A 16970-nucleotide genomic window follows, 5' to 3' on the forward strand; every position below is an offset into this window, starting at 1 on the left:
CATCTGTACGGAGACCCAGACCATGAAATTTGGTATTTGTCCTGTGGAAGCCAGGAAGAAGTTAATTGGCCTTTTTCCAGCAGGGCAAAAGCAAGATCAGAAATGTCTGAGCTACTGGAAGGTTACTCTGGCAGCCTGACTATTTTGAAGAAGAGAGTTGGGATTAGGACAGTGATTCCCAGGCCCCATATCTTTAACCAATCAAACTGTATTTAAGTGCACTTAATTTGAGATATATGGATATCTATATCTATCTATCTATCTGCCAGTCCAAGCTTTTGACCATCCTAAGAATATTCTTATAACTGCTCTAAATATGAAATAAATGCAGCCCAAAGCACAAGAATATGGAAATCTAGGGTGTACAGCCTAGTACTTTTCAATATAGGAGACTTTTAATGTGGAACCTAGCTCTCTGGACTCTTATCACTTGAACCTTCTTGAGTCCCTACGGGCCCCTTGGACATGGAGTTGTGCCCATTGGTCTAGATAAGAAGTAACAAAGGGTAAGTTAGGAGAGGGGCAGTAAGGTGGGAGAGGAGGATTGCAGGGAAAGAAGATAACAGTTGGAACTGAAATGACTTAGTCTCTGAACAGGAAAGAGTAGCCAGGGTTGGGGAGGGGGGTACCAGTGGAGCTGAGATGACAGGAAAGAGTGTGCTGATAAAGGAATGCTACTTGCTAATGTCCTGTGGTCAGCAGACAAGACTTCATGGAGGGGACTGAACCTGTACTTACTATGTGCCTGGCACTGCTGTTAATCACTCTGCAAGAATTAAGTAATTTAATTCTCTCAACAACCCTGTGAAATATGATGCTTGTTATCCCCATTTACAGAAGGGGAAACTGAAGCACAGAGAGGTTAAATAACAGTCCCAAAGTCACGCAGCTGGTGAGTGATGGAGCCAGGATGCAGGCCCAGGAAGTCTGACTCCAGAGCTGGTGCTCTAACCCCTGTACTGTCAGGAGCAAAGGAAGAAATTGTTGAGAAGGCCAGGTGGCAGGTTCGCTTTGGGCTATCGAGTTGAGATGCATGCAGGAAGGCCAGGTGAAGATGTGCAGCGGGCACAACATCAACCTCATTTGATGCTCAGACCTTCCTCTGGGGTAGACTGGGCCTGTGTTATTGGCCTTGCATTTCCCCCCATTGGGCCAGGTGATTACATTTCTCTTCCAAAACTTCCAACAGGAGTTAGTCTCATCTTCAAACTACGAAAAGTCAGAGAAACCCTAGTATCCTATATATCTGATAAGGTTCCCCTTTATTGCCCTTCAGTACAGAGCAAAGCTACTTGAAGGATTTGGGCTTAATTTCAGGAGCAAGCCTCCCCAGGGACGTATCTGTTTATAAGGGGAGGTATCACCGTTGGCCTTTCACAAAAGCAATAAGTTTTGCCACACTGTACCCTTTCATGTTTTTGTCCTTGTTCTGCCCTGTTTCTAGCTTCAAGGGCTCACCTGAGCCAGGACTCTTGGGAGATGCAGAAAAAGTAGAAGGAATGATCTCTGTACTCTGGAAGTTTATACTCCTATGTGGGGAGATGAGATTAACAGTTATAAAGAACAAACAAAATGAGATAGTTCATAATTATTACATTATGTGGGTAAGATGTAAGTTGCTAGTGGGCATTTGTGTTTTTAAATGTGCCAGTGACCTCAGAACTATAATATACCCTCTCTTGTATTTTCTCTAAGCCAAACATCTTTTGTACAATTGTCACCAAATACTGTCTGATTATATTTTATTTTCTTCTTCAATTGTTAGACTTTGCATTTGTGGCTTCGAATTTTCATGTCCTACAGCTCAAAAAATAACAATGCTTCTATAACTACTTAAGTGGCAGAGCTGTGGGTTGAATCAGGCAGTCTACCTATGGAATGCAGGCTACTAACCAGGATGCTCTGTTGCCTCTCATTGCCTGTTTTGGGCAACTTCTTGGCTTTTTTTACGCTGGTTGTGGACAGGTACACTCGCCAGGTGGTGAGGGATGCTTTTGCCTCAAATGAGTGTTGCCAGGTTCACTGTTTCAGCAGCGATCTCCCCATCTGTGGAAGTCATCATCGAGCTACAGTCTGAACACCTCATTCAATCACCCATATATTCATCACCTTTTAATTGAACATGAGATGTCCAGCAAAGCACTCAGTGCAGAGAAAGCAAAGGCAAATGAAATCTGTTTCCTGTCCTGGGGGGGGGCTTGGTCTAGTGGGGGAGAGGTGAATAAATGTTTGTGATGCGATTTACTAGAGCTAGGAAAACAGGGAAAAACTGGTCAAAACCAGCATATGAAAGGATAGTTAGGCAAATCTGAAGATAGTCTTGTAGATCACACTGAAGCCTTAAGACTTAAGTACTGATTTTAGAGGAGATTCTTGCTTAACAGTATGAAGATATAGAAAGAGATAAGAATGTCCCTTTTCTCCTGACCATATTTCAACTTGAGCAATAAGTAATTTTTTATATATTCGACCTCACTGAGTTAGGTTCATATTCTTTCTTCTGCTGCTATTCACCCCTGCTCTCTGAGGTTTCAGATTGCCTCAGTCATCCATATAGATAAAACAGGAGGCCTTTCCAATGGTGTTTTCCCAGAACATTGCTCTTCTTGTCTCCAAATCTCCTGTCTTTAAAATATAGTTTCCTCCTCTATAAAAATGAAGCTGTCACATTTTACATTCTTCTCATTTGCTCTGTGTGTTTGTATACTTGTAAGCATTTTTCACAGTTCTAAACTTTGTGGGAACAGACTTTGCCCCCGAGTTTTATCATTAATTGACATTCCTAGAAGAAGGAGAGGAATTACGCTGTATGTTTTCCAGACTTTTTCAGCAGCTCAATGGCCTCCCCGAAGAAGAAACTTCAAGGTCTTGTTGCTGCGACCATCACGCCAATGACTGAGCATGGGTAACTATGGTTTGGGACTAAAGGGATCTCCCTCCACCCCAATGGTCAGAAGGTCTCTATAGCAGCGGTCGATTAGACTCTGCAGCTTCTGCCCCTGCACTGTCTCTGACCCCAAGTCAGAGAAGAGGTCTCTATATCACAAACAGTGCAGAAGGAGAAGAGGTAAGATATGGCAGCTTGCCTTCCTCCCAGTGTCTGTAGCCCCACAAAGCAAATTCTCCTTGCATTTCAGCAGAGCCCTGGCCTTCCCAAATAAGGCCAGTGGAGTTGGGTGAGGAGAATCTCATTTTAGCAGGATTTGATATCGAGTTCTGGCCTCTAGATCCTGTCTCTAGACTGTCCATGGAAGTGATGAAAATGTCCTACCCTGAGGGAAGTGGGGAAGATAGCTGCCAGACGGCCCCCTTAGGCATGTCTTACAGTCACGTTTCAACATTGGTTAAATGTTGGGGAGCTTGCAAGAGGGAGGTAACAACAGATGATTGCTGAGAAATTGTTACCCAAGCAAGCATTTTCCAGTGAATGTTATGGCAGTCCCTTTGCTGGTACTAGCAGTTAGTGGTCATGTGCCCCGGGCATCCATGAGCAATATGTAACTCCCCCCCTGGACATTGCCATTAATAAGTTGGGGATTTATCCACCATCTGGATCTAAGTGTTTTAACCTGTTAGAGGAGTCAGTTTGCCAAAACAGTCAGAATTCTGGCTTCTTTAAGCTTCTCCTTTCTTCCTCTGTAAAACTTAAACGGAGTCATACCTACATCATGGAGTTATGAGTATTAAAATGGGATAATCCATATAACAGTGCTTAGCACAGGGTCAGTATGTGCTTAGGTCAATAAGTTTGAATTGCTATTGTGGCATAAGAAGTAAACGGAAGATGAGGTATTTAAGGTATCTTTAAATAAGGCTTTTACATTTTTGGTCTTCTGTTACTGAATTTTGTAAACCTTAACCCTACCCCTTTAAAGTAGATGAAATTTCTTATGACTTTTACCATTCTCATTCAAAGTTGACCATATCACAGTTTTCCCTTAGATCATTGGAGTTCAAGACTTCTGGCTTCTAAGATTCTTGAAAAATCACATCTTTACTCGGTCTAAATAAAATTCTTGCTGAGATGGCATGTAAATTATTCAATGGTTAATAGCAATTTTTTTTTTTCTGTTGCTTCTCCATTTCCACAAGCCCTAAGAAAGACTGAAGTCAGCTCTTCCTCAATGTGTCAGCTACTTGTTGGGCAGATAAAACAGAAGGCATGTGATTGTGTGAGCAGACAGGATTTACTTCCTGTTATGGAGTAAGATCCTGTTTGCAAGCTCAAAACATTACATCTGGTTGATACTACTTTAACCGTTTTAATCAGACCCGTCTTAGCCTAGAAGTGGCTTCTTCTAAGTCTTGTTTGTTCATCTGGGACCTGCGGAGTGTCACTGTGCTTTCTCTATCCTGCCATTTTCCTGGGACACCAGGACCCACGCATATTAGATATAACTGAAGTGACTCTGCTTTTCCGGATCCTTCTCTGTTTCCCAAATACCTCTGGCCCTGTTGCCTCCATTACACAATTTCCTCTTTTTTCATGAATTCTTTTCTAGGACCCTCACTTTCCTAAGGTGTGAAATAAAAATAAAAATGCATTTTTTTAATAAGGGCCTTGTAAGAATTTAAATTAAATCAAAATGTGTGTCAGTACATGGCACATAGTAGACATGTAAGTTTTGTTAGTTCCCTTTTCTCTCCATCTTTCTGCTCCATCCAAACATTCCTATAGGTATGAAGCAGGTTTGGAGCACCCACCAATAGCAGGTGGCCATTAACCCACTCGCCCACAAGGGAATCTGCATTTCTGACATGTTTCTAAGAGACAGGACAGAAAGAAGAGCCACATGGAATCTAACACCTGGAAATTCTGCCTGGTGACCAGACATCACAGGAGTTTTCCTAACCTGGCTCTTAGAGTAAACCATGGCCTCCGTAATTCAGAATGGCTGAACATTTTTTCTTCATAATTCTAATGATTCAACTCTGAATATAAGTTGATGTCCTAGAGTGGGGAAGTTGTCAGCAAAAACATGGTTAAATAGATTTTAGTTAGAGTATCTGGGTTCTTGACCCCCAGCTTTGATACCACTAGCTGTCTGACCCTGGGGAGCTCTTGTCACCTTGTAAATTCTCTCATATTTTATGAAGAGACAGAGTTCAACCACATTATCTCTAAGGCCCATTCAAACGCTAAGAGTCTGAAGTCCTCTGATGTTAAATATTATTAGGGATATTGTGGTGATCTCCATTAAGTAAGAATGCCTGAGTACCTGCAACTCCAATCTGTCCTCCACACTGTAGTCCAGTCCTCCTAAATAAATCTAATCATTTGTTAGATTTACTCTTTAAGAATCTGAATTCCCTTTTGTCTAAGCCTTGCTACTCGTACAGACCATGGACCATTAGCTCCAGCATCACATAGGAACTTGCTAGAAATGCAGAAACCCAGGCGCTGCTACATACCACTGAACCAGAACCTGCCTTTTAATGGTGTCCCTGGATGATTCTTTAGCACATAAAAGTCTGGGATGAACTGGTCTGAAGGTTAAAGCCCAGGAGCCTGGGCTGACATAGGAAGTCCTTTACAGTCTACCTTTCCTGCTACGTTTCTATTTCCCCAAACACCTCATCCCCTTTCTTCCCTCTGCCTTTACACATTGTTTCTTCTGCCTTTTTCTGCCATCACCCTCTCCATTCTCTGCTCCAATTGAATACATCTATTCATCCATCAAAACCATCCTCTGATGATTCTTCCCCACTTTCCATAGAAAGCAGTATAGAGTCCTTCCTCTGTGGTCCCATAGTATCCTGTGCCTACCTTTTCACATTACATCACAATTATTTATGATAATTGTTACAATAACTGTTTGTTACATGCCTGTCTCTCCCAACAGGCTATGAGCTGCTTAACCTTATGCAGACCATACATGGGGACTGAGCACATATCTTATTTATCTTCTTATTTATCTTCAGCATCTCGCACAGTGTGTGGTAAATTTGGTTATTTCATGAGTGAATAATTTTGTTATTTCATGAGGAAAGGAAGCTAATACTGATTGGCTAAAGACTACGTGTCAGTCTTCATGCTGGGCATTTTCATGGACATATTCCACTTAAATCTTGACAGCAACTCAGTGAGAAAGAGCTGTTATCTCTATTTTTGCAGTTGATGAAACCAAGATCCTAAAGATTAACACATAGCTGGAAAGGAAGGTCTGTCTCTACCCATCCCAACTCCCATCTTTTTCTACACTAGAGTGAAAGACTTCTGCATTCCTTAGTTGTTTCAAGAAATCACTTTCCTTTGGGTACATTCACAGTCATTAGAACAGAAAGTCCATTTCAGATTGGCCAAAATGTCTAGAAAAAAGTTGTGTTTTCTCCCTCAAATGCCCTTGACTTCACCATGGGAATCTTCACAACACCCTCTAGTAACAACAAGCCTGTTACCCAACCAGTCAGAAAGGGCCTGGCCTGCTGGATTCGGAGTTGTATAGATTATTGTCTTTGTAACTGTTCTGGGAGACTAAACGACCCAGATTTCCAGAACAGGATGTTTTCTACCTCTGGCAAGGTGGGGTACTTATCGTCCCTGCATGCTTCTCTGCCAAAGGAATTTTGAAGTAACCAAGTAGTTATTTTGCCAAAAAGGGCACATAACTTCCATCTGATTTTGAATGCTGAAGTATACATATAATGGGCGAAGAGACAGAACGTCAGATTTTCTGATACGCATGCCAGCTCATGCCAGTTATGAAAAGAACCTGTCCTGTTGATTCGCGTTCTCAAATAAAGTGAAAGTCTTTCACCGTGTGTGATGCACCAGGAGAAGAAATGTATAGCAGTAGGGATTTTTCTCTGAAAAGCTGCTTCGGAAAAATTCTATTATCCTTATACGCTAAGAGAAGAAATATAATCTACATGCAGTTTCACAATTCACCTACTCTAGGCCTCAATTTGTGGCAAAAATCATTTGATAAATGTTCCGCCCTCTTAACATAGTTTGGAAGTAAACTAAATGTCCAAGAATAGAGGCTTAGCTAAATTAATTATCTTCTTCCATACAATGAAATGCTGTGCAGCCAGTATAGTAACAATATCTGAGAATGTGGGAAAATATCCAATTTGGAATGCTAAGTGAAAAAAATATTACAGTACTATGTACAATATGACTACATTTATTTAAGAAAATACTATATTGTGTATTTGTGAATAGAAAAATATCAAACTAATGAGAGTAATAATCTCTAGGGAGATCCTGAGTGGTTTTTTTTTTCTCTTTTATTGTGTGTACTTTCTAAAATATATAGCTTCTGTAATATGAAAAAAGTCAAGTACTTTTATTTTTAAAAAATCGTGGTCCTAAGACAGAATCTGAACCCATGAGAACTGAAATTAAGACATTACATTGGAGTTAAGTGTGATGGTCCCGTAGTTAAGACTTCCCTGATGGTCCCATAGTTAAGACTTTGCGCTTCCAGTGCAGGGGGCGCAGGTTCAACCCCTGGTGGGGGAACTAAGATCCCATGTGCCATGTGGCATGGCCAAAGAAGAAGAACAACAACAAAAAACCAAACAAAACTAAAGCGTTAAAAATCTGTTCACGTTTACAAAACAACAAGTATGAGAATGTCTACAGCAAGCATGGAGTTTGGTTCTGGGCCACTCTCCCCGTAGGTGCTAAGAGGTGTTTGTAGGGCTCATGACGGAAGAGATGAGGCAGTGGAGAGCCAGTGGAGCCTTTCCCAGTGAACTGGCCTATCTCTCACCTTCCAGGAGCAACGAGCCCCAAACGGCCAGCCAGTGGGGAGAATAATTACCCAGTCTCATTCTTTCCACTCTCTGTAGTGACTGCGCAATAACGGGTTCAGTGCCTGCAATAATGAATATAAACCCAGGCACCCTAGGGAGGTAGCGTAGGGTGGGAAAATAGGGAAGGGAACAGAGTCCCCAGAGAGAATTATCATCCTCTTGCCACCCTAGCCCTGCTATTTGGGGTGCCTTTGTGACAAATATGGTAACACCGCTGGGTGATTTCCCTGGGCCCATTTGTGACTGGAGCCCTGAGCATCTTCTGTCAAGGGCTGCAAACCTCGCACCTACAGTCAGGCAGGTATCTGAAATCTCTGAGGTGACCTGGGGGGCTTCTGTGCCTCCAAAGCAGACAGCCACTGCTCTTCCCAGCCAGTTGGTGCTGTATGGAAATGTGGGCCTGGCCTTGTTAGATCATCCGGGTTTTCTTTTTTTTATTATCTAAGTTACAGGTATACAATATAGTGATTCACAGTTTTTAAAGGTCATACTCCATTTATAGTTATTATAAAATATTGGCTATATTCCCCTTGTTGTACAGTGTATCCTTATAGCTTATTTTATACCTAATAGTTTGTACCTCTTAATCCCCTAACCCTAAATTGCCCCTCTCCCCTTCCCTCTTCCAACCGGTAACCACTAGTTTGTTTTCTGTATCTGCGAGTATTCTTTTTTTTTTGGTTATATTCACTAGTCTGTTATATTTTTTAGATTCCACATGTAAGTGCTATCATACAGTATTTGTCTTTCTCTGCCTGACTTATTTCACTTAGCCTAATGCCCTCCAAGTCCATCTGTGTTGCTGCAAATGGCAACATTTCGTTCTTTTTTATGGCTGAGTGGTATTCCATCGTATATATACCACATCTTCTTTATCCATTCATCTGTTAATGGACACTTAGGTTGCTTCCGTATCTTGGCAATTGTAAATAATGCTGCTATGAACATTGGGGTGCGTGCATCTTTTCAAATTAGTGTTTTTGTCTTTTTCAGGTATATACCCAGGAGTGGAATTGCTAGGTCATATGGTAGTTCTATTTTTAGTTTTTTTGAGAAACCCCATACTGTTTTCCATAGTGGATGTGCGAATTTACATTCCCACCAACAGTGTACAAGGGTTCCTTTTTCTCCACATCCTTGCCAACATTTGTGTTCTTATTGATGATAGCCATTCTGACAGGTGTGAGGCGATATCTCATTGTGGTTTATATTTGCATTTCCCTTGTCTGGCTTTTCAAACAAAGGTTTTGTTTTTTTTTTTAACATGAAAAGAAATGTTAACGTTGTGAAAGTCAAACGAAACATGTATAGGAGCCATCCCTCTTCAACCTCTGATCTCTCTAAGGAGATTTGGTAGTTCCAAAAGGCCATAAGTCCAAGGACATTGTGGGGGGCTCTGCCACTGCCCCTGAATTCCACCATTAGTGTCACTCCTATAGGCTAGGGACATTTTATAAGAAAAAGCAAACTGCTTTCTTGAAGGAATAGATGATGTATCACCCATTAGCACCCCTAACCTGAGTGGAATTATCGTAGCTGTCATCCAGCAAGGCCTAAAGGAGTGGGGGAGAGGGGGGGAGTGTAGACAAAAGTACTGCTACATTGATGCCATAAAACAGCGTGGAGTTCTCTGAGGAAGGAGAAGGAGCTGGAGGGTTCACATGCTGGCCTAGATCTGCCTGAGGGTGTGGCCAGCTCTCTAGAAGGAGGACACCAGAGTAGGGCCAGACAAATAGCAGCTCTCAACACAGTCAGAGGGAAAGAGGATCATAGGATTTCACCCTATTTATTCCAGATCCACCTCGTCCTTGAAGTCTCCTTCCCAGCCTCCCTAAGTGGAATTATCAGTCCCCTGCTGAACCTCTATACACCTTCTAACCAATCACAGCCTTGGTTGTATTTTTCTCAATATTTTAGTTATTTATATATGCTATTTTCTTTGCTCAGTTAATATGGTAGTGAAATGTAAACACATCCTGCAAGTGTGGAGATAATCTGCTTTTAAAGCAGAGATTATGGCTGTTTCATCATCATTGTGAATTCCTGCATCACGGCTCCTTCGCTAGCCTTTGTGGAGTGTCTGTGCTGTACCAGGTGCGGATGAGAGATTGTAAGGTATAAAAGGCACAGTTCTTGCCTTCAGGAGGTTCTTGCTCCAGACTGGAGGGTGGGCATAAACAATTTACAAAGTGATGTTCATGATAATAGAGAGATGAACTTTGCTGAGGCTGTGAGGAACTTGTCACTGAGGAATAATAACAGCAATAATGATTGAGCCTTTAATTGAAGCCAGGTGCAGTGCTGAGCACTTGTGCTGGACTGGCCGATAGAGGGGCCCCTTGGTAGTGGGGGTCCTTGCTGAGTTTAGAGTCCACTTTGGGGATACACACATGCACCCTAAAAGACTAAATTTCTTCCTTAAGCACTTCTGGCAATGGAAACAAGCTCTCTAGCTTCCCTTTCCAAATAAGAAAACATTCGATTAAACCAAAAGAAAGCACATCAAAGTGAGTACAGTGCCTACCAGGCCTCAGTCATCTGGAGCTCTGCAGGCTCCTCCTTGCTGAAAAGGCCAGGCCTGCTCTCAGTGTCTGAGTATGTGGCCAGAGTGGGACTGGGAAAGTGTCAAGACATCAGTGAAAGTGTGCAGGAGCCACTGTGTTTGAATCTGTGACCCCAACACAAGCTATCGCCCAGAGACTTTATTCCCAGTTTCCAATCTGTGATTGGAAAGTTACTTGCACGAGTAGATGGACATCATTGGTCAAAACCAAAGTTGGTGTCACACAAACAAAGCCCCAGCTAATTGTTCCTGCATCTCAGGGCTTGTCCCAAGTGGGGAAGAGCTGATGGAAGCAGCAGGGGGCTAGTGTGGTGTAAAGGTGTGGTCCCAAGTGGTCAGATATATATATCTGAGGCAGAGAGATTTCAAGAAGTTGAGCGGCTCAAGCTGACCTAACTGAAGGTCCTGAGATGATTGTCTAGGCAGCTAACTCCCCCATCTTGGAGTCTTGCTCAGTGAGACTGATAAGCAAAGATTTGGCATTTGAGCAAGTGGGACAGGGAGGGGCAGTGTTATGATATTTCAGGCATGAGCCGTTGTGGAGAGAGTTTGCTCCCCTTGCAGGCCTTTTAACTACATTAAAACCTACCTTTCCCCAAGTGGCAGCTTGGACTAGTTGTCTTTTGAGGTTTGTGGGCAGTGGTTGCCTATGCATTCTTTGTTTTTATCTCTATTGTTCCTATTCCCTTTGACATATATGCTTTGATGTCTTTGTTTTCTATATGCATCTGATATTTTGGTTCCATTTTGTTTTTTAAGGAATACAATTAGTAAAGATGAAAAGAATGTTAATAAGGTTAAACTTACATTAGGATTCTCTGGCCCCGCTGACGAAAATACAGAAGTACTAGCCAACTAGTACTTAGTGTTCTTGGCAACCATGCATTCGGCAACATTTAACACACACTTGCCCCACCATTTTCCTTTGTATTTTCCTTCTCCATCCTCCATCCTCCCCACCTGTATTTTTATTTTATAAATTTTTTTAATTTATTTATTTTTGGCTGCGTTGAGTCTTCGTTGCTGCGCGCAGGCTTTCTCTAGTTGCGGCGAGCGGGGACTACTCTTCGTTGCGGTGCACGGGCTTCTCATTGCAGTGGCTTCTCTTGTTGCGGAGCATGGGCTCTAGGCACGCGGGCTTCAGTAGTTGTGGCTCGCAGGCTCTAGAGCGTAGGCTCAGTAGTTGTGGCACATGGACTTAGTGGCTTCGCGGCATGTGGGATCTTCCTGGACCAGGGCTCGAACCTGTGTCCCCTGCATTGGCAGGCGGATTCTTAACCACAGCGCCACCAGGGAAGTCCCCCCACCTCTATTTTGATTGAGAACAGGTCACTTTATCTGATCTGTCTGTGAGTTAGTTTCTAGGTTTTTAAACTCAATATGATTTTAAGCATCAGATCTTTGCAAGGTCAGTACTCTTCAAACGGCAAAGTGCATGCAGATCACATGGATGTCTTGTTACAGTGCAGATTCTGACCAGGAGAACTGTGTGCGGCCTGGGACTCTTCATTTCCAACAAATTCCCCCAGATGCTGATGCTGCTGTTCCGCAGATAACACTTTGAAAGGCAAAGTGATGACAAAGTTCCTTTTCAACTGTTATCCCTCTTCAGTTTAACACTAACACATATAAATGGCTTTAAGCCTTCATTTATTGTGACAAATATTAAGTGCTAAAATTCTTAAATTACTAAGTTTGAATTTTCTTATTTTGTAAGCCTAAGAAATGATTGCTTCTCACCACATGGAAAATGTTAAGTTCTCATTTAACCATGCCCCCAGCCATCACTCCGCCCCCAAAGGGCAAAAGATAATTAACTACTTTTTAAGTATTACTTGTGATGAAGTTTAAACATAAAACCTTTGTGGATAACTAATAGTGCTTTTCTCACATAAGTGAGGCACGTATGGCTGAGTAGAGAAACCACCAGACTCAAGGGAAGAAAAAAACCCAAGCATTATTCAGAGCAGGCTAAGAATTTCAGACTGCTTAGGTGGATTTGAATAACTATTAACTAGAGAGAGCAGTTTATAATTGTGGGGATGAATTGAATAATCTAGAAAAGAATAAATACGCATTTTTTTTCTAATTTTTTTTCTTTATGTCTTTCAGAGAAATCAACTTCTCAGTCATTGGTCGGTATGTGGATTATCTTGTAGAAGAACAGGGAGTGAAGAATATCTTTGGTAAGTCATCTTTAGAGATATACATATCTCTACATATCTCTAGCTCAGTCCTTAGAAAGTAGCTGTCACCAGATTACTAGCTAGGAGGTCACAGTGTTATTGTGTCACAGGTTATGGTTGAGCCTGGCTAAGCCATGTAAAATTTGTGGATTTTTAGTCTCATCAATTTCAGACCTAAAAGATGATCAGGAGATTATATAATTTGGTAGCGTACCTGAGATAGGCTGGGACCTGGGACCCTTTACCGGAGTGCTTACACCTGGACAAACATCTCTGAGAGCAACAGACTACAAAGAAACTATTAGGGAGTAAAAATCACTACACACATGAGCAGTGGGGGCAATTATGAACAATAAGATTCAAAAAGGCCACAAGCCAACTGCCACTTCTAAGGTACTGGGAGCATGCAGGGTACCGCGCAGGATTCCTGCACCCAGCAGCACCGAGGGGGTGGGTAGACCACCTAAGCTACACCTCCTGCCCAACCCACAGACCCGCCCCTGTTGTTACCCCTTTTAAGGAACCAGCTCGCCACCTTGGGGAGCGAGCAAGGACACCTCTTTCTTTTCTCCCCTCCCTCATGCCGCAGCAGGAGCTTCAGTAAAGCCTTGCCTGAATTCTCATCTGGCCTCTTATCAATTTCTATTGATTAAAGAGTCCGGGGACCCAGGTCTATAGACAGAGGTCATTTTAGATCTGTAGTACACACCATTGTCTTCATAAGTAACCGCCACTTATGACCACCTTGACATCCCAGTACTGAATGGTATTGGTTTTCCTGCCATTCAAGCCCAAATACAGAACTGGCTGGCGTGCTCGGAGATTCGCCTGAAACATGGGCAGTTACCTCTGTCTCCATTTAAAATACTCTCTATCCCTGAAAACGAGATTGGTAAATTGCAAGTCATACTTAACCTTCCCACTCCTTTTGACGAGGTGAGGATGGAAAAAAGGCTGAGTCTGAGGTGGAAATGGAAACGTGGCATCACCCCACCCACCCAGATTCTGTCCTCTGGTGTTTCTCCGTGTCCCTTCCTCCTGAGCAGGGATTTCTGCCCCTGCACTGCCAGCGTTGGTGCTGGAAGAACGAAAGGTATCGGTTGGTCCCACTGACTGACTCTCTGTTCGGAACAGTGAATGGCACGACAGGAGAAGGCCTGTCCCTGAGCATCTCAGAGCGCTGCCGGGTCGCGGAGGAGTGGGTGACAGAAGGGAGGAACAAGTGAGTGGCTGCATCAAGATAAACACGCACGTCTGCAAGAGCCGCGTAGACCACAGCTCTACCCCAGAGGACGCAGCCTCCCCGCTCTCCGACCACACGCCAGGCCTGAGGGCAGCTCGTGGGAAGAGGAGCTGAGGCAGAGGAGCGCCCTTCCTTTCCGTGTGGCAGGGCGGCCAGACGCAGCCGGCTCCCAGAGATCCCATCGGGAAACTGGAAACCGCCTCTTGTGTTATCTACCAGGCCAGTCCCTCCGGTTCCCTGTCCCGGGCCCGAAGGGATGTGGAGGAGGGCCCTGGTGCCTGGCTGCTGGGCTCCTGGCCCTTCTGCTGAGCAGCTCCTACTCCTTCCGGTCGTAGGGTGGCTCCTGGTGGTTACGTCAGCCTGTTGCCTCCTTACAAGTCTCTCCGCGTGTGACTCAGCATGCTCTTTGTGGTGTTTCCTCTTGTAGTCTTAGGGAGCTTTCTGCACCCGCTACACTTCAGTGAGTTAATGTATTTGGTTATAACACTCAATTTGTGCCACGGTGAAACAAATAGGACAGCATCCGTTCAATAAGCACGGCAATTAACCAAGCTTGATTTGTGGTCTCTTCTGCCCTGTTATGCATCGTGTGTTATGCACTGCGCTGGCACTGGAGATACAAAACAGGATCTCTGCCCTCAGGTTGCTTACCATCCAATGGAGATGTCAGACCATGAAAACTAACACTGATCCTTCCGATAAATAGTGTAAACAGGGATCAGAGAAGGGTGATTGACGGTGCCTTAGGTGGAGGCAAAGATCGGAGGTTAGTCTCAAGTGAGCCTGGAGCAGAGGTTGTCAGTGCAAAGCCCCTGCCCACTTTGGGGACCCTTAAATGGCTTTAGAGCAACTTGGATACTCTGAAATTATACGCCAAATGTGAATGCGTGTCCACGTATGCACTTTCTGGTGACCTTCAGTTTTCAGCTGATTTTCAGTCAGATCCTGGGCCCCAAAAGATTAAAGACCACGGGCAGAGTGAGGAAAGAAAAAGGCTAAGGGTAAACATCAAGAAAAGCACCAGAACCGGGAGGGATAGTGAAGTGGGCACAGACAGAAAACCGTCAGAAGGGTCAGAGGGAGGTGAGGTGTGAATCCTGTCGTGGAAGGAAGGATGGCTTCAGAGATCGTCAGGGGAGCGTGGAAATTAAGAGCAGGGCCTGGAGAGCTGGACTGCCTGAGTTGGGTCCTGAGTCTGCCTCTAGCTCTGTAAACTCAGGCAGGTCTTAAATGCCCTGTGCTTTGTCTGTAAAATAGGAATACTAATAGTACCTATCTTGTGAGGCGGTGGTGAGGATTCAAGCAGTGCCACACATATAGTACTAAGTATTATATAAGAATTCACTGTAGTTATTTGCAGTGGATGCTGTGTTCATTATAACATGTGTTATAATAATTATTAGATGCTGTGAGAGTCAGTAGGATTGAGAAAGTAGGAAATGACCAGCTAACCTCAGAGAGAGCAGAGCCAGTCGGGTCATTGTCACAGAAGCAGCTGCAGTGAGGTTAGAATGCAGCAGACACATGGCAGGGGAACCAGTGAAGGTAGCTTATTCTCACACAAAGATTTGCTGCTGAGGAGAAGGAGAGAAGGAATCATGGATTAGAGCAGAGGAAGCAAGATTAAAAGAAGGGTAGTTTTTTCTCTTAAAGCAGGGAAGTAATGAGCACGTTTCCTCGCTGAAAGGACACTGCCATTGGAGAAGAGATTAAAGAGAGTGGAGAACTGATGCCTTTGATGGCAGGTCTCGGCGGGGGCTTGAAATAAACCCAAATGTAAGCAGAGTAGCTTTAGGAGACAGCTAAGAAGCTGGGAGGAACGCATAGAAGGTAACACAGCTAAGCACAGAGGTGAGGAGGAGGTGAAGGGAGGGAGTCTGTGTGTGGAAGAATCTTTATCTTTGGTGTCTTGGAAGCGAGGACATCTGCCAAGAACAAGGGTTTGGGTGGAATTCAGAGCTTGGGGAGAAGAGGCAAGATTTGGAGCAGCTGCTGCAGTGACTTGGAGAGGAAAGTAAGTCATGGGGACCAGAAGGCTTTTGGTGGCCTCGTCCTCCTGAATTGGGAAATCACGAGTTTGTACTAAAGCCACAGACCCAGCAGCCGGGTGGAGAGGAGGAGGGGATGCATGATTGTTTTAACCTAAGCCAGGAGACAGGGGTAGTGAAAGGTTTAAGGAGGTCATGCAATAAAGCTGCTGGTGAGGGTAAAGCAGACCAGCCAGCCACCTTTTCTCCTTTCAGAAGTCTTCTGTTATCCTTAACAAATGCAGACCTGATCGTAGCGCTTCCCAGCTAGGTCCCATTTTACCGAAGCCAGAACAAGTCAAGAATCACAGGAGGACTCAGTGCTCGGGCCTTAACGGGGATGTGGTGTGTCCATCCCATGAGGGCAGCATGTGTGTCACTCCGAGTCCCTGGAAGACTCGCCAGCATGACTGCATTCACAGCTGAGTTTTATTGATCCTACTCTCAGCAAACCAGTCTAAGTGTGGCCTCTTCCCACGGGGCCCCGTGGAGCACCTCCAAAGATGAACACTGAGGTCTCAGAGAAAACCTCACTCATGGCCAAATTCTGAGGACATAAGAGATAGGAAAAAACTTTTCACAGTGAATTCCTTTCTCGTATGGCTGGTTCCTGGTTGTACTCTTTGAGGAACCTCTTTATTTTTATCTCCAACCAAAAGTATCTCAGCTTTACACCTATCTTCATGCACATGGTCACCATCAAATGCAGCATCTCTAACAATGCATAGTCAAAGTAAGGTACTTGAGTATTGATTGATTAACCAGTTATTGCTTTCAAAATCCTATTGCTTATATACAGCAGAAACTAACACAACATCGTAAAGCAATTATACTCCAATAAAGATGTTAAAAAAAAATCCTATTGCTTAGTTGAACCTTAAATTTTATTCCCTGGACATTTTTTTTAAATCCCTGATTAGATTAATTTTAAGTATACCACTGTAGAATTCAGTAGTCTTGAGATTGAGATTAGTCAGATATTAGCTAATTGCTAAAACCAGCACAAACCAAGGTAGCACAGCTCTTCCGTGTTACTATGAACTTCAAGTGATGCAACAGTGTTTTCTCTTTTGCAGGTTGGATCAGATAGTAATTCATGTGGGAGCACTGAGCTTGAAGGAGTCACAAGAACTGGTATGTATGTGGGTGCATCTGGGAGAGACCACTTGAGGGGCCTCCATCTTCATGCT

General features: G+C 43.7%; 1 protein-coding gene across 3 annotated transcripts in view; it reads left to right on the forward strand.

The window, feature by feature from the left end:
- NPL (N-acetylneuraminate pyruvate lyase) overlaps positions 1-16970 on the forward strand; it is a 36342-nt gene that overhangs the window by 1310 nt on the left and 18062 nt on the right. For all 3 annotated transcript variants that reach the window (XM_007175190.3, XM_057543462.1, XM_007175191.3), the window contains 4 exons: positions 2821-2905; positions 12437-12510; positions 13645-13732; positions 16857-16914. In XM_007175190.3, the coding sequence (XP_007175252.1) occupies positions 2838-2905; positions 12437-12510; positions 13645-13732; positions 16857-16914 (288 nt within the window). In that variant the 5' untranslated portion in view covers positions 2821-2837. The remainder of the gene's footprint in view (positions 1-2820; positions 2906-12436; positions 12511-13644; positions 13733-16856; positions 16915-16970) is intronic.

The sequence above is a fragment of the Balaenoptera acutorostrata genome, chromosome 1 (genome assembly GCF_949987535.1).
Source record: "Balaenoptera acutorostrata chromosome 1, mBalAcu1.1, whole genome shotgun sequence".
NCBI lineage: Eukaryota > Metazoa > Chordata > Mammalia > Artiodactyla > Balaenopteridae > Balaenoptera > Balaenoptera acutorostrata.